General features: G+C 41.7%; 1 protein-coding gene across 1 annotated transcript; it reads left to right on the top strand.

Moving 5' to 3' along the window:
- The first annotated feature begins 417 nt into the window (after positions 1-417).
- On the top strand, positions 418-4,237 carry LOC143546449 (carbon catabolite repressor protein 4 homolog 5-like). The gene is made up of 12 exons (XM_077038113.1): positions 418-503; positions 1,040-1,158; positions 1,242-1,323; positions 1,542-1,585; positions 1,842-1,923; positions 2,053-2,145; positions 2,218-2,250; positions 2,943-3,037; positions 3,131-3,227; positions 3,371-3,456; positions 3,856-3,940; positions 4,021-4,237. Exons 1-12 carry the CDS (start codon positions 453-455, stop codon positions 4,087-4,089), a joined length of 936 nt encoding a protein of 311 aa, XP_076894228.1. The 5' UTR covers positions 418-452; the 3' UTR covers positions 4,090-4,237.
- Positions 4,238-20,434: the final 16,197 nt, after the last annotated feature.

The following is a 20,434-nucleotide window of genomic DNA, read 5'->3' as shown; positions in this document are numbered from 1 at the left end:
AACGTGTTTAATGTTTTCGAGAATGAAGAAAATGGTCTCAAACATTGTTTCTCTAATCTGATCATTCTTGAAGCTTTATCCACTCAACGGATCCATATCAAATGGTGCTTTCTTCGAGCTGAGGTGCCACCAGAATTTTAGGCTTGGTTTGCCACCAAGGTTGCACACTTTTTTTGGCAAGTCGATTGTTACGTCTCCAAGGTAAATAGCACAACACTACCAACCACCACTCAAGCCATTTGCTCCAAAACCCTTCCTACATCAAATACACTCTTCCGCATCCAATAAACGCGACCATAAGAACCAAGAAATGTCCACAAAACAGCGCCAAAACAAACCTCTTTTACAACCCCGCTGCAGCAAAAACTGCACCCGCACCGCCCCCCAAACCCACACATTTTGCACACTTCCGACGCACATCCAAGGTTTTCCATTGAACAGCGAAGAACCAAATGTCACCGAAAGGTGTGGTTGGTGCCGTTGAGACCGCCTCAAATGCCTTAGTACAACTTGAATGGCGACCTCCATGGTGATTTTTATCGTCCTTGAGGACAAGGACAAAGAATAAAAGCATCAGTTATATTTGACCCGTTCGCTTTTGAATAGAACTTATATCGAAATGTAACTCTTCAAAATTCAAAAATAAAAGCTGTGGATAAACTTCAAAGTTCAAAGTATAGAAAATTTATGGTGAATTTATAAAAAAACGTAAAACTAATCATAATGTTAAATATTGAAAAAATTCTTTGTGGTCAAATTTCAATGAAGAAAATCTTTGTGGTTATTTTAAAAAAGCAAAAGTTTACTAGTTATAAGGAGTTGATAAATGTATATGTATATTAATTCTTGCCTCCTAGGTTGTTAGATGATGAATCTGATTCAGTTGGCATATTTAACCCTTAAGGATGCGTTTGGTTCGCAGAATTCAATGGAATTGGAATCTGAGCTTCATTCTATAATTTGTTTCATTCACAGAATTTGATAGAGTTGAAATCTCAATTTCAATTTCATTCTTAATGTGTTTGGCCGAACTTTGCAGGAGGTTGACCGGTTTGATGATTTGAGTAAAATGCTACACAAAGATGGATTTAGAGGAGTTTACCAGCCTCGTACCGGGGAAGCACGCGATGGGTGTGCTATTTTTTGGAAAGAAGAATTGTAAGCATTTTAAATGCTATATAATATGAGTATGTATATATTAATTTATTTGTTATCTAAATATGCTGCATTCTTGATATCAGATTTTCTCTTGTACATGAGGATAACATTGAGTTCAAGCGGTTTGGCCTTCGCGACAATGTTGCTCAGTTTTGTGTTCTAAAGGTATGAAAAAAGGCTATATAGACAGTATTTGTTCTGGAGGGGATTACAAAGTGTGAACAAATAATAAAATTGTTGCACTCTGATTTTAATTTAATTAAAAAAGTAAGTACTCAAATTTAGAATTACCTTCCAATATGTACATCCAGTATAGCTTGTGAGTGTTTCAAATTTATTTTGATTATTAATATTATATGACCTCTGCTCTCCAACACACACAGATGAATGGGAACAAGAAACAAATTGATGATATTGAAAATTTGACGTAAGTTTTCAGTTCTTTTCTTTCACTCTACAATGGAAGCACATTTTTCTCTTTCTACATCTCAGTAAAATGTGCCTGTTAAGGGAAACCTAATTTTGTAACTCTAAGGCACATTCACCGCACATAAGTCTAGCAAATATATGTTTTTAATTATATTATTAGTGGTTTGATGATGCATTCTTTTTTCTTTACTGTTTCCTTAAACTTTAACATCCATCAAATCGCAAAAAGAAAATTGTTTTACATATATTTACAGAGCACAAGCCTCTCGAAGCATATTGGTTGGAAATACACATGTGCTTTTCAACCCTAGTCGTGGAGACATTAAGCTCGGTCAGGTATATCTGCAAAATAGTGTATCTGTTTGCTTAAGTCCTTGCATTATTATATTTTGGTTACATATTTAGATAACATTTTCTTACCACATATTTGTTTAGTTTTAATCTTATAATATATCTGTGTTACAGATTCGGTTGTTTCTTAATAAGGCTCATAAACTTTCACAAACATGGGGCAATATACCTGTAGTACTTGGTGGTGATTTAAATAGCATGCCTCAGGTACCTTTGCTTAGCTGGCTTCTAGTTATATTTTATTTTTGTCTCGTTAATCATTGTGATTATTTTTTTCAGAGTGCAATTTATCAGTTCATAGCTTCATCTGAGGTGAATTCTTTTACTTTCAACTCACACCACTTACAAATTCAGTGATATTTTTGTTATAATTCATTTCCCCTTTCTTTAATACCCCTACAAACTTGGAAGATATCATGTATACCCATGCACAACTAAAAATATTATATATGCCTCACATAGTAATTATAATATCAAATATACCCAATTCATTAAACACAATTTAATAAACAATCATTTTATCCTTATTTTTCTAAAACTTTAAAATTTCATATATGCCATCTTTAACTTCAAATTTGTTTATATACACATAAACAATAGTTTTCTCAAAATATTAGATTGCTTATCGTTTAATTATCATGTGGTTATGCCTGTTTCGATTATCTGATTCGAACACACAGATTCGATTGTTTGATTATCTATCATCGAGAGAACAAAAGAGGAGAGACGATGGTTCGCTTCACTTGCTTATTGTCGATGACGATCAAAAGTCAAATAAAAAATAGGGTTTAAACAAATATAATGGGAAGGGGTAAAATGGTCGTTAAGAAAAAAATTATTAAAGTTGGGTTTATATGATAGTTTTAGTTTTGGTTGGGTTTATATGAAAATTTTCAAGTTTGTAAGGGCATATATGAAATTAATCCTCTTTAATATAGACATATAGTTCGCATTTTAAAATGTAATGGTGTGATATTTACGTCTTTTTATCTTTTCTATTGCAGTTGAACGTACAACATCATGAACGGAAAAAAATGTCTGGCCAGATTTGTCCAACGGATTACCCGAGGTTTGGGTCTCAATGTAATTGCTCTTCTAGGTCTGCATACATTCTTTTGTTTTTGAACTCTTAGAATGCAGATATGTTATTAAATACTTTGATTTTTATCAATAATTGGTTTTGTACTGATAGGTGGAGCAAAGAAGAACTAAGGCTAGCAACAGGATCTGAAGAGTCAACTTACCTTAAGCACAACTTAAAACTAAATAGTGCGTACCATGGTGTTCCAGTAAGTTGTAGCTTTTAAAATTGTGTTTTGAAAGTGATAACGTGAATACATGATACACAATGAGCAGAATCAAATGATCAGTTGTAATAAAATATGACATTTATAAGGATATGAATTAATATGATAATGGTTTTAATTTTCAGGCTAGCTATTTGACTAGAGATAGTCATGGAGAACCGTTAGCGACATCATTTCACTCAAAATTTATGGGCACTGTTGATTATATATGGTATTTTGAAGTCTTTGTTTAGAGAAAATTGCACAGATGGTCCCTGTGGTTTGATCATATTGCAAGTTTGGTTCCAAAATTTTTAAAGGTTGCAAACTTAGTCCGAACATTTCTGAGGGGTTGCACGTTTAGGCCCCACCGTTAGGTGTCTTAATCACCTTCGATTATGCGTTAAATCTTCGATTTTGCTCTGATCGAAGGTGATGAAGTTGACGTTTGAAGCTCTGAGATTAACGGTGGGGACTAAACGTGAAACCCTCTCACAAATACTTAGACTAAGTTTGTTTTTTTTGAAATATGCTGACCAAACTTGCAATATGGTCAAACCGCAGGGACCATTTGTGCAATTCTCTCTTTTTTTTTTTGGTTAAGATTAATTCTAAGATCTCAGCGTTTCAGGCATACCGAGGACCTTGTTCCTGTAAAAGTTCTTGAAACATTACCAATTGAAGTTTTAGAGAAAACGAGAGGGCTTCCAAGTAAGGTATGCACATGTCTGCCATGAATGTTGATTTTCATATCTCATGATTCTCGTGTTTTCTGACATGGTTTTGTTTCTTGTAGATGTGGGGGAGTGATCATCTAGCTCTTGTGTGTGAATTGGCTTTTGCTAGTGATTCTTGCGTATCATGATGTTGAAGTTGAATTGTTTCTGCAGTGATCCAAAGAGTTCGAAGTCATGTATAAGCGTGATATGCAACGGAAACGAGGACCATATATTAAATTAGCACTAGATTGGGAAAATATGTTTGTTTTGTTCATTTGTTGTATTTGTTTGATGTTAAGCTGAAACTTTTTTTTTTATAATTATAATATTTATTATATGACTATATATATAACATAAACCGAGCTACATCTGGATAATGGGTAAGCGAGCAACAAGCTGCGCCGCTATCCCTCTTTTGAATCGCAAAGCCTATTCTACTAAATATAAATCCTTGGTTCCTCGGGCTCTGCGAGTCACTGTGGACCACCCTCTGCACCCACTCCAAGAAGCGAACCGCCTCGGGAGTTAGGGATCCAAAAGTGTCGAAGGCAAATGGAATGAACACGTGCTGATTCTCTAAACACGCTGTCTCATGCTTAACAACCTTCCTAGACTCCGCTCTCAAAGTTAACAGGTGCCTCTTTCTTGGCTGAGATCCCGGCGCGTCTAAGCACATCCCATAAGACATCTCTAACCCAGTCATGGCGATACTTAAATCCCGACAATTCTTTACAGTGGAGGGCATGCTCACCAAATATATCCAAACAAGCTTTTTTACAAAATGGGGCATGATTCATCTGGAGGGAAAAGAAGAATCATAAGCCGGTATTTAAGGATGACTCTGTATTCAACTGCCGGCAACAGTCAAAAAAATCCTGGGCATGAGCCCCCTTAAGACAAGCTAAAACTGCCTTTTGTCTCGGGGTCATATCGAATCGCTCCTCCAAATCATGTGCGTGTTTACCATAAAGAGCACTCGCGAAGGTTTGTTGAGGTTTCTTAGGGGCGGTCTCCTTATCAGTAAAACCGACTATATCAAGGTCCGGGAGAGTTGTTCCAATATTATCAAGTGCAAAGAATAGTCAGGATCTACGCCCATAATACCAGCGTTTCGCAGGATGTGGTCCTGCAATTTCCACGACTAGGACCTGGAAGCCACAAAGGCATATGCGGAGATATCCTCAGCCGAGAAAATTCCTAAGCCTCCGCAACGCATAGGAAAGGAAGCCAACCTCCACTGGAGGTCCCCAAAATGCGGTCCTCCACACAACTTTTAATTTTAATTCGAAGAAAAAAATAAAGATGGCCACCTAAAAGGTGCATTTACATATTTCAAGCATGTGCATTATTTAAGTGCATTTAGGTGTTTGCTCTGCAAAGACCCTTGTCAGGAAGGTGTGATTGGCAAAACGGGTGAGTGGGGTTCGGGTGACGAAATCTAGCTAAATTGGGTTTGGGTTCAACCAAGTTTTTTCATTTAAAATGTATCAGTTTGTTTCCGCCAATGTTTAGAAAAAGTGTTAATTTTGATGTGGATAAAACATGTTACGACCAAAATGAGCTCGTTTAAAATAGTTTTTCTGAAGAAACACTAACCAGACCCCGGGCAGATTACTGGTAACCTGGGGGTTAGATAGATGTTTCCCACGAGGGGTTAGACCCTTGGAAGATGGTTCTTCTGGTAACCTGCAAAACAGACACCGTGAGCTCGTCACTGAGAAGGGGGGGGGGGGGTTCCTCCTTGTGACCACCCTCCGGCGTGAGAATCAGACTAGATTGCTCTTTAAATATAAAAGTATATTAAGAGATTGCTAGAGCAGATATCAGGTATAATATGATGATAATGTAGTAAGATATGATAAGATGAGATGGTCATACCATTTGTGGTATTTATAGCCGAAGGTAGGTTTCCAAAGAGGTATGGCCGGCTGCAACAGTATTCCTGTTCCACCAACAGTAGCCTACGCACGTGTCCTGCTGGTAGTTGGTGGGTAGGTAGCGGCTGATAGCGACCAGGCCTGCTGTATACTATTCCTGTTCCACCAACTGACGGCTACGCACGTGGTATGGCAGTAGTTGGTGAGTAGGCAGCGACTAATAGTGACATACAGTGCAGGAGCATGCTGCTCGCCATACTGTTGTCAATAAGCTGTCGTATCTTTAGTCAGATCTTTTTCCCATACCTCGTCAGGTACAGTACAGAAGATCTTCCTGTATCGTACGGACTGGCTTATTTGGGCGGGAGTATTCCCCCTCCCGCCCTTGTGCGGGATTGTTCCCGGCTTCGCTCATTCCTTCAGGTGACACTGAGTGATTGAGAGCTAAGTGCCTTGTGCGTGTAGCCTTGCTGCGCGGGTGGCCTTCCCTGATGGCTTGTATCCGAGGCTGCTGGAACAGGCGGAGTCCTTCACCATCGGGAGGCATTTCCTGCGGGACCAGCTTGCGTACTGCGCGTAAGGACGTCACGTCTCTGAGCATGGTTGGTCCTGCGGATCCAGTTGGTTTCTGCGCAGACGTCCCTCTTTTAGGTGAGTCTTGCGGGTCCAACTGGGCTTTGCTGGGACCTACCTCTTCAAGTCCCCCCAGTCCAATGTTCTTCTCATGAGTGTTTAATAAAGTGAGGTGAACTTTTGGACTTAAGCAGAGGGTTTTTCTAAGGTTTTCCATGGGGATTCTTCCCGCGGAAGTCCTTGTCACTTGCAGAAATGCCCGAGTTTCCTGCTTGGTCTTTGGGTATGATGCGGGCAGGTCTGTAACCTCCTCGCAAGTCAGGAGCGTTGAGTCCCACTTGTGTGGATTCTCCATGAGGTTTTGGTAGTTTTGAACATAGTGATCAATTATGTTAAAACCACCAATTCCATCCTGGAGCTTCAAACAACGTAGTTCTCTACGTTCCCGCTATGCGGGGATGTTATTTCCGTTTCCGCAAGCATTGCCCAGAAGATCCTTCTTGGTTTCAATTCCCAGCGGAGCGCTAGGTATGTGAAGGGTTTTGCCTTAACACTGTACCTGCGCTCGTCTTACGGTTACTTTACTTCCAAGGTATTCCTGGCGTCAATTCCCTGCGGGTGCTAGGTATGTGAAGGGTTTTGCCTTTACACTGTACCCGCACCCGTCTTATAGTTACTTGGTTGCCGAGGTACTTGGCTTCAATTCCCTGCGGGTGCTATGTATGTGAAGGGTTTTGCCTTAACACTGTACCCGCATCCGTCTTACGGTTACTTGTTCGCCAAGGTTTTCTTGGCTTCAATTCCCTGCGGGTGCTAGGTATGTGAAGGGTTTTGCCTTAACACTGTACTCGCACCCGTCTTATAGTTACTTGGTTGCCGAGGTACTTGGCTTCAATTCCCTGCGGGTGCTAGGTATGTGAAGGGTTTTGCCTTAACACTGTACTTGCACCCGTCTTATAGTTACTTGGTTGCCGAGGTACTTGGCTTCAATTCCCTGCGGGTGCTAGGTATGTGAAGGGTTTTGCCTTAACACTGTACCCGCATCCGTCTTACGGTTACTTGTTCGCCAAGGTAAGGGGGTATTTTCCCGCTTACTTTTTAATATTTTTAAATTTTGAATTTTGAAATTCGAAAGGTTGGTGGAAAGATAGGAACAGTCCAAACCTCTGAAACGTCGTGCGACAGTTTCTTCTGACTGTGTCAGGACGTGCAGGAAGTTATGGTGACGTGACATTATATGGTCATTCCAGACGCTTTTTACGGCGCGTGGGCGCGATTTTTCGGGCGCGTGGCCGCGAAATTACTGGCACACGTCCTGTCAACAGCTGTTGCCAGCCTGCTTTTTGCCACGTGTCATAGTTTCATTGCACCTTCGATTTCTCTCTCCTCCGCATTAAATTCACCGCATTAATTGCGATTAGTATATAAAGGGGGAGAGGCCTCTTTGTAATCCACACTTTCACCTTTCTTCTTCTTCTTAGTGATTTCCGGCAAATACTCCCCTTTTCAGGCAAGCATTTTCCCGAAATCACTTTCTTCTTTCTGCAAAATGTCTTCCCATGATGCTGAAGCTGTAGCCGACGATAGGAGTACTGCTGGCGAGTGCTAGTGTGCTCTACCTGTCGATCAGTACCAGTATATCGTCAGGAAATTCATGCTTGAGTCTCTTGAGCCTGAGTTTCCTGAATCCCACCAGACTGTGTACGATGCCCCCAGTGGCAAGATCGGGGTATATGCTGCATTCTTTGTTTATGGGAACCTTAGGTTCCCATTGACAAAGTTTGTGTACGTGTCCTGGAGAGGCACGGTGTGCACCTGACCGAGGTGCATCCGATGGCGATTGCCAAGGTCCGGCACTTCGAGTGGGTGTGCCGGATTCTGGGTATTGAGCCCTACGTGGACCGCCTGATGACCTTCTATACTTGGAGGTGCGTCCAGGGGTGGTACACCCTGACAACCCGTATTAAGGGTTTGAAGATCTGCGTGACCGAGCGCAGTCTCCGATCGTGGAAGCGGGAGTTCTTCTACATCTCTGCCCGCGCCATCCCCATTGCCATGAAGTTTAAGAAGGGGCAAGCGCTTCCGAGCCTTCACGCTTCCAGCTACCAGGAGGCGGAATGGTTCGCGAAGATATCCCGGGTCCAATCTCCGGTTTACCGGTTTGCGGAGTCCGGGATGGTGATGCTGGGGATGAGCTGGGTATGGAAGGAGGCGTCTCGGTTTCCCATCCTTCTCGAATACGGTTTGAACTCTATTCCTTATGGTATGTCTTGTCTTTCTTGCTGATATTAGTTTATCTTCTAACTGTTTCTTTTCTTTCAGAGGGGAATGACTTGGAGTCGCTCCTGTACCCGCGGGAAGCTGACGGTCCCGTGCGGGTGGGCACTCGTGCTTTAGACGAGAATGAGTTGCCCATCCTGGAGCAAACGGCGGATCGGTTTGTGGAGGTCTATCCGCCGGGCCAAGAGATCCTGAGCCACCGGCGGCCAGGTAAGGCGATATTCTATCCTCAACCCCGCAATGCTGTACCTGCTGCTGGATTTCCTTACATCCTGTCTTCTTCTGAGGAATCCGCAGATGGTCCTCCGCTGGTGCGGAAGAAGAAGGCTGCCCGCGGGAAAGGGAAGGAGAAGGTGGCCTCCACAGCTGATCCGGTGCTTCTATCTGACACCGAGTCAGATAGTGAAGAGGTGGCGGGGAACCCCGGTGGTGAGAAGACCACTGCTCCGGAGGATACGACTGTTACCTCCGGAGAACCAACGACGACGGTGACCGGCGTCAAGAGACCGGCCCCATCGGGCTTGTCCCCGCCCGTCCGTACGTTCAGGCTCAAGAAAACCCGTAAGTACAAACATCCTTATCTTTGTAGATTTTACTAAATTTATTTAAACACTTATCTTCTTGTGCAGGCGTGGATGTTGACGCATTCCAGGGTGAAGTACCGAGTAGTACCTCTCCGCCGATGACGGTAGGCTTGGTCAGCCTACCTGAGGCGTCGACCCAGGCGCCTGCGCCTGGTCCCGCTGGTTCAGTTGCTCACTCTGAGCCGACTGTTCCAGCCGAGTTTACGCCACCGCCGGCCGTGAGTGCGATTTTTACGGCGTCCTTCACCGAGCCGGCGGTTACGATTGCTGCGGATTCTGCGGCAGCGACTGCGGCGGCTGCCACCATGCCCCCGCCACCGGCACCGACGGCCGGCTCATCAGGTACGCATGGGAGTACTCGCCAATCCTTGCCACCTTCCCATCTGCCTGACCTTTTGGATGGGTTTCCTTTGGGTTCAGGTGATGGGTTCGGCGGCTATCGGCCTGTTATAGACCCTACAGGTGCGTAGGGTTCCTTTGACCCTTTTTCACTTTTATTTTTATCATCTTTTCCTAACTGTTTTTTTGTTTTTTGCAGTGTCGGATTCCAATGAAGTGTATGTTCCGCGATGGAACATACGCCGAGGAACAACCCTTCGTACCCCTGTGGAGTGCGTGGAATGGGCTCGCCACGCTGCTCCCCATGGTGCGTTGGGGGAAGCCATGGCTAGCTACCAGGAGGGTAGGCTAACCAATGAGCTTCGGGTTCTCCAAGCCCGGATGCAGCCGCGCGTCGAGCTGCTTTGTCGTGAAAACGACAAGTTGAAAGCAGCTTGCGCCAAGGACGTATCTCAGGCGCGGGCTCTTCGGGAGGAGAACCAACGATTGACCGCAGCTGCTGCGGAGAAGGAGAAGGCCTTCAAGGCCCTCGAGGTTGAAGTTCAAGCGCGACTCGAGGCCCGCTCCAAGGCTGCCCAAGCTGTTAACGAACAGCTTCGGCTGGCTAAGGAGACTGCGAGGAACGCAACTGAGAGGGCCACCAAGGCTGAGGCCGTTGCTGAGCCTTTACGCGTGGAGAACGAGGAGCTCAAGGCCAAATTAGAGGCTCTCCAACGTGCTCATGATGCCTTGGCCATGGAAGATGCCAAGAAGCTCCAAGAGATCCTGGACCAGAGGGGCGTGCTTGACCACACCGAGCGGAAGCTTAAGGGCGTTGAAGAGGCTGCTGCAAAGGAAGTGAAACTTGCCAACCTCAATAAGAGCGAAGCCGAACGCGCCTGCACCCAAGCCCTGGTTGCCAAGGAATGGCTTCTTCGAGAAGCGTTGTCTCAGGTAAGTCTATCTTCATGTCTTCCCGCTTATCTTTGTAATTAGGGTGTTGATACTTGTATATTTTCTTATGTAGGTTGTGCATCGGGTCTTTTCAGAGACATCTTACGATGATGCAATGAGCGCAGCCCTCAACGCTTCTCACGAGGATGGGGAACGGGTCGGTTTCCTGCTTGGTCTAGGGTTTGTTGAGAAAGGCGTCCCGCCATCCAACTTCCCTTTATACAATGTAGATACCGAAGCTATATATGACCAAGCAGTAAATCAATACGCCGCCTTCCCGCATCCGGTGGTGGAGAAGGTGAATGAAATTGCTGCTGCTGATGATGGGCTACCTATCCTTAAGGCTTACCTTGAACAGCCACGCTCTACTGACGGCGCTGGTCCAAGTGGAAGTGGCCCTGAAGCCTGATCCTGAAGATCCCTTCCCATTGCTAGGATAGTCTTGTACAGATGTATTTATTTTCTTTTCGTAGGCGGGCAGTTACCCGGCCATTCTTGTAATAATTCGTTTGTGAAATATTAATCTTTTTGCGTATAAGATTGTTATTTCCTTCTTTGGGTTTCTTGCTTTATAAACTTATGACTTGCATACTTAGTTTAAATTAGCAATTTTCCAAGTGTAGAATAAGTTAACCTGTTGAACGTGGTTGATAATGGGTTAAAGTTTTGCTACCTCTTTCGTGATTGTGCGGGTAGAACCGTCACTTGCACTTAGTAGGATGGCTAAACTTAAACCTTCCTCTGACCTGCGTGTAGGTTTTCTTCATCTTTTGAGGATAAGTTAACCTTTGAACGTGGTTGATAATAGGTGTGAAGTTTTGCTTCCTCTTTCGTGATTGTGCGGGTAATACCGTCACTTGCACTTAGTAGGATGGCAAAACTTTACCCTTATCTGACCTGCGTGTAGGTTTTCTTCATCCTTTTAAGAATTTTGTTTTGAACCGTTCGACGCGCGGTTGTCAATAGGTTAGTGTTCAGTTTCCTTTCATGATTCATGCGGATAGATCGGCACTTTCATTTAATGGGATAATTGAACTCATCCCCTTTAACTGACCTGCGTGAAGGTTTTGTCCTGTTATTGGGTTTGTGCGGGTAGGACCGCCTTCCCACGCAACGACTTCACGTAATGTGAATGCCGTTACCAGTGTTGCATAGTTTAACCGTTCGACGCGCGGTTGTTGATAGGTTATTGTTCAGTTTCCTCATTATGATTCGTGCGGATAGACCGGCACTTTCATTTTTGGGTGGTGAACCTTTTCCCTTCAACTGACCTGCGTGAAGGTTTTTTCACATTATTGGGTTTGTGCGGGTAGGACCGCCTTCCCACGCAACGACTTCACGTAATTATGCGGTGAAAGCCGGCATACTAGTGTTCAGAAAAGTAAAATCATCAGCTTCGATGTTCTAAAGAGGATCATTTCCATTAGAAGTGGCTCTTGGCCTTTTCTTTACAAATTGGAATTGATTTACATGCAAATTGTGTAAATGAGCTCCCTTCCATGTTGGGATGGGAGTGCCATCGAGCCGATACGCACCTGGTTCGGGATCTCGTTCTTTACGCAGCATGTAGTCTCGACATTGAAGCTGGAACTTTTATTCGTGTTTTCCCCAGCTGAGGTTCTACACACACCCGCCTGCTCAGCCTTTATTGCGCCACGAGGTGCGCGAGCGTCCCATCTCTGACAAATGCTTCGACCATGTCTTTTACGTCTATGCATTCTTCAGTGTTGTGGCCTTTTGTCTTGTGAAAGTCACAGTATTTGCTCCGATCAGCATCATGACGATGTCGGATTATTGGAGGCTTTGGCCATGGGAGCTCTTCAGTAGCGAATATCTCAGTGACGCTCTTGGTGAGTGGCGTCCATCTGGAGTTCCGGTGCGGATGTACATTATCCCTTCCGCCCAATCGATGTTGCAAGCCGGATGAGGTGTCAAAGTTTACCCTTGACTGCCAAATGCCTAGCTTCCGCTTTTTATTTAATCGGGCGGTGAGGACGTTGTCTTCTCTCGGGCGGTGTGACTGGCAAAACGGGTGAGTGGGGTTCGGGTGACGAAATCTAGCTAAATTGGGTTTGGGTTCAACCAAGTTTTTTCATTTAAAATGTATCAGTTTGTTTCCGCCAATGTTTAGAAAAAGTGTTAATTTTGATGTGGATAAAACATGTTACGACCAAAATGAGCTCGTTTAAAATAGTTTTTCCTAGAAACAAACGTATTGAAACGGGTTCACCCTCTAGATTCTTTTATGGTGACACTGGTGGTGACGGGGTATATGATCAAGTAAAGGAAGCTGAATCTCTGCAAACTAAAAACTTTATCGAGCAGAAGTACAACACAAATCATCTTGATAGAACAATTGCTTTGGTGCATATACATATATAAATTGGATGATTGATTTTTACTTCACATGGTCACATGGCTGCGTAACCAAATCTCTCACAAACTAGACATAAAACTTACATGTTATAATTTTTGATGCAATATATATAAAATAATGTCAAGAATACAAGCTCAATTATCACAAGCTGAAGCTAGTTCATCACGCTAAAGCGTACTCAAGATTTAAAATCAAAAGATCGATTCAAGACAAACGATCATTGACGATCGTCTTTTTCTTCATAATCAACTTAAAAATGTGAACCTAGCTAGGTTCCACATTTACCAAATTCCCAACTTATTAACATGAAAAGTAATGTAACTCCTGCTATGTCAGAAAATTATATGCCGGAGATGTTTAACCAACTTCAAAATGCAAACCTTCATCCCACATTCACCAATCTACAACTTGAGACTTTCATTTCGATCATTAACCTAAAAACTAAACTATGCAAGAAATGTTGTCATATGTTGTTTCTTGCACATCCAAGTCCAGCCGAGATATGCACAACGGCTCCTGGTGTTCTGTAGAGCTATGGTTTTTTATATAAGCCAATTAATTTTAACTGTTAACAAGCCACTAACTATTTATAAACCTTTTGATGTTAAGAAGTTATTGCATTACAAGAAAAATGGCCTGACACGTTAGACGTAGAGGAAGCAGACACTGCATGAAGATGCATTTTAAAGACATGCTCAGGAGAATTAAGCTTGAGACAAAAGTTTATTGGACTATGATACACACCTTTTAAATCTCTTTAACGTCTATACTATTTGAGGTGAGAATCCCTAATTTGTCCGGTTCATTCTCTATAAATCTCCATACACCCCTAACACACTTCTACAGTTAATAGAAAATACATGGGAAAAGATTAACTGATTATCGATTGTGTTTGTAGCTTAATTTTATTTAATTGAGAAAACAAACACAAACATCAAAAATTAATCATCAAAAGTTACATGGAACTCTAGATTTTAATAGTTCTGTCACAACATTTGTGATAGACCTTATTCATGTTAAAAACGTGCATGGTTTAAGAATTGAATTAATCACGAGCGTTGACAATGAAATTTTGGCGAGTGAGAGGGTTTAGGACAACCGGAGGTCCAGCAGTACGAGGCCATGCGTTTTCATCCTCTCGGTTTCGTCATGCCATTCCTGGCTCATTGTTTTCGGAGTTGTACCTATCCAAAATACGCAAACTATTTACATAGTATACAAAATGTATACTAATTAATTAAGGTTATGAAAACACCATAAGAAGGTTTATTAGCCATTTTAAACGAAAAGCTAACAAACTTCGATTTTCTAGTATTTATCAAATACCGTACGTTTTAAAAGAAGATATTAACAAGAGAAAATGAATTTTAAACATTTACTGAACTGAGTGAGCTAATAAAAATGTAAGATATATTCTATAAATTAAACACACTTAAATATTACCTCCAAAAAGCTTATTGGTGGAAACAATATAATCCATTGTGAACCCAAATACAGTAGCTGCTATCGATGCAAGAATTATCTTAGACATCTTAATTTGCTTCGCACCCTGAAAATAAAAATAATGAACATTTAATGTAATTCGATTAAAAAAATTTATATATAATTTCTTTCTTAATAAGTGATTAAATAACGCAGATGAACCAAATGCCGAGTATAAACCCACGTTCTATATCATTAAATATGATCCCGTTAATTACAGGTTATATTAGTTTCTCCATCTATAGTATAATTCGTTGTCAAATACGGAATTGGTTTAATAACTTTTCGGTTAAATTGTATCAACTAATGACGAATAAAAATGTATGTTTAATGACAACACTTAGAAGATCCACATCGAAATCAAATATGGCACTCACAAAACAACGAAGATGTTCTTGAGAGGAGTTATTAGTTATTACCTTATGTGATAAAATGTGGATTACAATATAATTTACAAACATGTGGATCATGGGATTGTTTGTACATTTGTTGTTCCGAACAAACCTATACCTATGAAAAAGTCAAGATCTGAACTGCTTATTTTTCTCTCTAACGTACACGTGTATTCATTGATTTTTTCAGTTGTAACTGAAATATATATGAAAAGTGCTAAATTACAAATTAAGTGAAATCGGTATGGAAATTTAATGAATAAATTACAATCTTGGTGTTTGTTATAAGATAAAGTAAAAAGTCCCCGCGATGGATGAGGTTAACTTATTTCGTTAAGAGTTAACTACATATATGATCCTCTAGTTATGATTAACGAAATACGTTAACCTCATCTATCATGGAACCGTTCATACAACCTTATATTGAACTCATTGAGAGATATCTAACACTTAAAAGACCCAATCCATGATCCATACATACCATAGGGACCTTTCATACTGCTCTATTATTTACAAAAATCTAGGTTTTAATCTAAAATTCTTTTTTTTTTATGATTTCAGTCATGTCTAAACTCTGTAATTATATTAAACTAACATTGTTTGTTTCTACTAAAAGCATTCATGATTCAACCTCATCTCTTTTTCTAAAATGAGAATGAAATTTAGACACTCATCTTTCATTCCCCATAACATTTACTAAAGTAAAGACTCAAAATTAATATCAAGTAGCAACACAAATGCCATGAACATGGGTGGTTCAAGTTCTTTGCTGAAATTGGTTTGAAGTATTGTGAAGAAATCTTCTTTGAAGATTATGTGAAATCTGATGGTGGGCCGGTGAAGAAGGGGAAGACTGGTGGTGATGTGGTGGTTGTTAGGCGGCAGCCACCAAGGTGTCAGGAGTGTAACCTGGATCTGGCTGATGCTAAGACTTATATACTAATACTATTCAAGGCATAAGGTTATTGTTAACGGGCTTGAACAAGGTTTTGCCAGCATACTTGTTTGTTGTGTATGTATATGTTAAGTAGACAAGACCATTTTATGTGTTTACTTCTTGTCCCGCATGGGGGAATTGTGAAAGTTTAACTTGTGGGATCGAGTCTAGTGAGTTCTACATTGGTTTGTGTTTCTCAAGTTGATTTTGAAGTTTGAACAATGTATTGGTTTGCACTTATTTTGGTGTTTAGAGGGTTAAGGTTGCATAACATAAGGTTACAAACGTGCGTCTTGGGTTCCAATAGCTTGGTTTTCCTAGGAAGACTATGAAGGAAGGCATTTTGGTCCACCAACTTCATCTCAAAAACCCACTTAATTTTCACCCACCTCGTACAACCACCACCATCCATCGCCACCGCCCACTGCCACCCCCTCATCGGAAAAAGTTAGCCGCAAGTTCACTTAAAAAATCTACCTGGAAAATTCACCGATAAAAGTTGTTGGGAAACGGTCACCATCACTCAGTTGTGTTTTTCAACATTTTTTTTATATTTTATAATTTGGATTACTTCTTTCATTATATAGAAACATAGATATTACATCAACATAGCAGGCAGGTGGGCAACAAGCTGCGTCGCCACCCCTTTCTGAATTGCAAACCCTAACCTGCTAAAGACATACCCCTGCCCCTTTGGAGTCGACACATTGCTATGCACAACCCGTTGGACCCTGGTTAGGAAACGGATAGTTTCCGGTGCCAAGGAGCCAAAGGTATCAAAAGCCAAAGGGACAAAAACATGTTGGTTCTCTTCGCAAGCTTTAGCATGTTTCTCCACCTTCTTCGTTTCAGCCCTTTTCATTGCTTGCTCAGCTACAAACCCATTATCCCTCAAACCAGCTAAGGGAGATACCCCTGTGAGGTCAACACAAGCGTGTTTTCCCCCGGCCCAACCAAAGACGAGCAAATCTGCCGGTCGTAGAGTGGATCTCCCTTCCGTGGGGTCTGTAAGGAAGTTTACGGGGGCTTCCTTTTTAGCTGATATCCCGGCTCGCCTTAAGATGTCCCAAAGAACGTCCCTCACCCAATGCATCTCCTTGCAATGAACTGCATGCTCTCCGAATTTATCCAGGCAAGCCTTACCGCAGATCGGACACGTTTCGTCTTCTGGGTACATTGGGACCATCAAACGGTACTTAAGAATGGCCCTATACTTGACCGCAGACATGCTTTGGCCCAAGCCATCAATCGGGATAACGGTCAGAAAATCTTGGGCATGAGGACCTTGTAAGCATTCAATAATTTTGTAAAACACTTTGTAAAAACCCACTAACTTTTTATTAATTTCTATACAACAATATTTTACTCATATAAAAGATAATAAAACATTCGTTATTACGGTGGTTTTGTTTTTGTTTTTATAAACAGGTTTTTGTACCCGCCTGTTGCGGGGCGCTAGTGCTTTTTGTTTTTGTTTTTGTTTTTTTTATGTGCACGTGTTCACGGACGGATACTTGCTTTTTGTAGCACTTTCTTTGTGTTACTAAATAATTGTAGCATTTCATTGGCATGACTCATACAAAGTGTTTGTTGCCAATTACATGAAATGCAGTTTGTGTTAATTTTGATATGCTGCCTAGTTACAAAATATATATTCGGCAACTATTGTTGGTTGGTTAGAGTTCATGTTATACAAAAGAACCAGTATCTAGTTACACAACATATATATGGTACATGTTATGGCCTGGTGATTACATTTTCATGTCCTTGAATATTGCCATCGCAACCCCTACCATGTTTTCCTAGTCATATTCACTTATATGACAACTTCTATAGAGCTATTTTCTTTTGGCCATTGCTTTCAGGTCTGGCATGGTTGGGTACATTGTTGCTGCTTTTGAACATTGTTCACTGCAAATGTCCCATGACTTTGACAGTGGAATTCATTGGTCTCCTCTAATGGCGAATATTTCGTTCAGAATGACATGTGGGTTTGTGTAGCCATGTTTCATGACCATATGTTTGCAGCTGATGTAACATCGAGGTCATGAAACCTAAGGAGATTTAAGAATCTTATTACTCTCGACACTACCAAATACATAAAACTATATAATGAAGTTATTGGCTTACCAAAAAGAATGTTGAATCATGAGACATTCATACCAACCTGCAACACAAAACAATTGAAGAGGTACTTTTAAGTATAGTTCTATGTTCAAAACAGTTTATACTTTATAACGTCCTAATTAAAGAACCCAAAACCCCCAAAAAACCACCTAAATAAGTTGTAATTCGAATGCCTGATCCCTTTGTGTTTTGAAGAGAAACTAAGTTAACTCTGGATAGGCTTAACCTAATATTTCAACCGACGAGGGAATAACACCGAACTACCCCTGGTGGGCTCAGCTTAATGTCTTCCGATGATACAATATTACAATAGGTAAGAACTCCGACTCCCGTGACCTGCAAAATCGAATACTGTGAGCTCGTTACGAGAAGGGAAATGGGGGGGGGGGGGTTCTTCTCGAAACCACCCTCCGGCGTGAGAATCAGTATGGTAAGTGATGAGTATTCTAAAAGAGAATGAGAGTGTGTAGGATCCTTTTACCGTTGTTCTTCATGTAGTATTTATAGCCGAATGGAGGGAGAATGATTGGACCCGCTGTCCCACTAAGTGGAACCTTCTATTATTATGGCTTTACATGGTAATGGCTCTTGATTGGTCACACAGTTGGCGTACGGAACTCCTTGTCGTGGGTAGGTACAATGTTGGCCTTTTTATTATTGGCCCATTGCGCATTAGTGGATAGTACAAGAGTCCAAACCTGTGATTGGTCTTTCCCTTCATCATCACGTGCTAGCTTGTGCTTTATCCCGACAAGTCTTCCGTTGAACTTCCTTATACTGCTAACTGCTTCTTCCGTGAGAGGTTTGTATCTCTCTACGAAGAGAGTCTTCCTTATGCGGGTGGTCTTCCTTGGTGTAACCATACTTCCTATGGATGATACATGTTCTGGTGCTTCTAATAGGAGGGGGTGGGTGGCCTTGCCCCACAAGCACCCAACCTTCTTTTTGCTCTTCCTTCGTGTTACCTCCACGAACGTGCCACCTAGGAGTCCTACTCATATTCCAAAAGCGCTACTTCAATTCAAGTTCAAGCCCCTTTCTATTGCATAACCTAAAAAAGCTATAAAGAAAGTACTAAAGTGGTTGCGGGAACGATACACTTTGGTGACCAACGAACGCTTTCAAAGGCGACCAGTTTTCAATGCTAGTTGTTACCTTACGCTGCCATTTTTTTAATATTCTTGAATAGCATGGTTGGGGGCTAAGATAACTCAAAGAGCCGTGTTATGGGTAACCTTATTGCACGGTTCAGAGAGCACTCGTGTATGTGATGCAAGTGAACGTGTACGAAAAATAGTCGTAAAGTTTCGTTGTTCGTTCCGTCATCGACCCTATCTATCTTTCTATGATGGCCCAAGAACACGCACATTCTTCATCCATAGAGAGACTTTTGAATTGCGAGGTACCATTACGAGCTCAATATATACGAGTGTTATACCGTGTAATAACTCGAATTTCAAATCATTCACTTTCTTTAACTACTCATGTTATGGATGTGGGAGCATCAACTCCGTTCCTGTGGGCTTTTGTGGAGCGCGGAAAATTGTTAGAATTCTATGAAAGAGTCTCGGGAGCCAAGATGCATGTCAGTTTCATACGACCAGGTGGAGTGGTGCGGGGGAATTTATCCTCAAATGTGTTGGTACCTACCTCCACAAGTCTCCCCAGTCCATTGTTTCTTTCTCGATTGATATCGTGGGTGGAATATTGAACTTATCCTTTTGTCTTCATTCTGTAATTTTGACAGTTATTTATGAGGGTACTTATGGGAGTAGCTTCTGACTGTCTCACTGACATCTAGCTGTAATGACGTTATTGCATGTATGGCTCTAGCCTTTATTCAATTCAGGTGATTATAAATGTTTCTGCATGGCAGCGCATTAACTTTTCTGCTCCCGCGCCATGTGTCTTTCCCTTATTGGTTGTTTCATTTTTGAATTCCCGGCTGTCCATCTACCACATTTATTTTCATGGGTATAAATAGATGATGGGTGCCATATTTTGTTCATTCCATTTTTATAACTATCATCTCATGTTCTTATTTGTACTTTTGTCAATAGATTGCTTGATCGGCATGTTGCATGGTCCAAAATTATAACCTACATTTTGGGTATATCTTTTATGCGTGGTGGTTCTCTCAAACCAGGCTTCATCCCTGTCAAGCATTGTTGTTTGTGTGTTCCACATGACCCCTTGCACTGTATTTGCGGGTATTATTTAATATGTTCCTCCGCGGCCTTCTGCTGCGGAGCATTCCTAATGCAAAACTATTTGACCAAGTGGTACTAGATTGTGACCGGGTCTTTTGATGTGGATAAGATTTTACCGCAAGCGGTTCTGGTTATTGTCATGTCAGACGACATTTGTCCCATCAGTCACTTCGTCTGTCCGTCGTGTTGTGCACGCTCTCACTTGGTTTGAACTTTGAAACTCCCGCATGAGGTGTCCTTTTCTATTGGACCTCCATTTTTCAGGAATTCTCGTTTTTAACCCTAATTCCCACCGACGGTTAGTATAAATAAGTCGATTACCCTCTTTTTCCTTCATTCCAACTTCTCCTCTTTTACTTCTGATCTTCCAGGATTTCTTG

This window comes from Bidens hawaiensis, unplaced genomic scaffold, assembly GCF_021521415.1.
Source record: "Bidens hawaiensis isolate Kalapana, Puna unplaced genomic scaffold, B.hawaiensis_p1.1 tig00014347_1, whole genome shotgun sequence".
In the NCBI taxonomy this organism is placed as follows: Eukaryota; Viridiplantae; Streptophyta; class Magnoliopsida; order Asterales; family Asteraceae; genus Bidens; species Bidens hawaiensis.
This window is presented reverse-complemented; position numbering and strand designations above follow the sequence as displayed.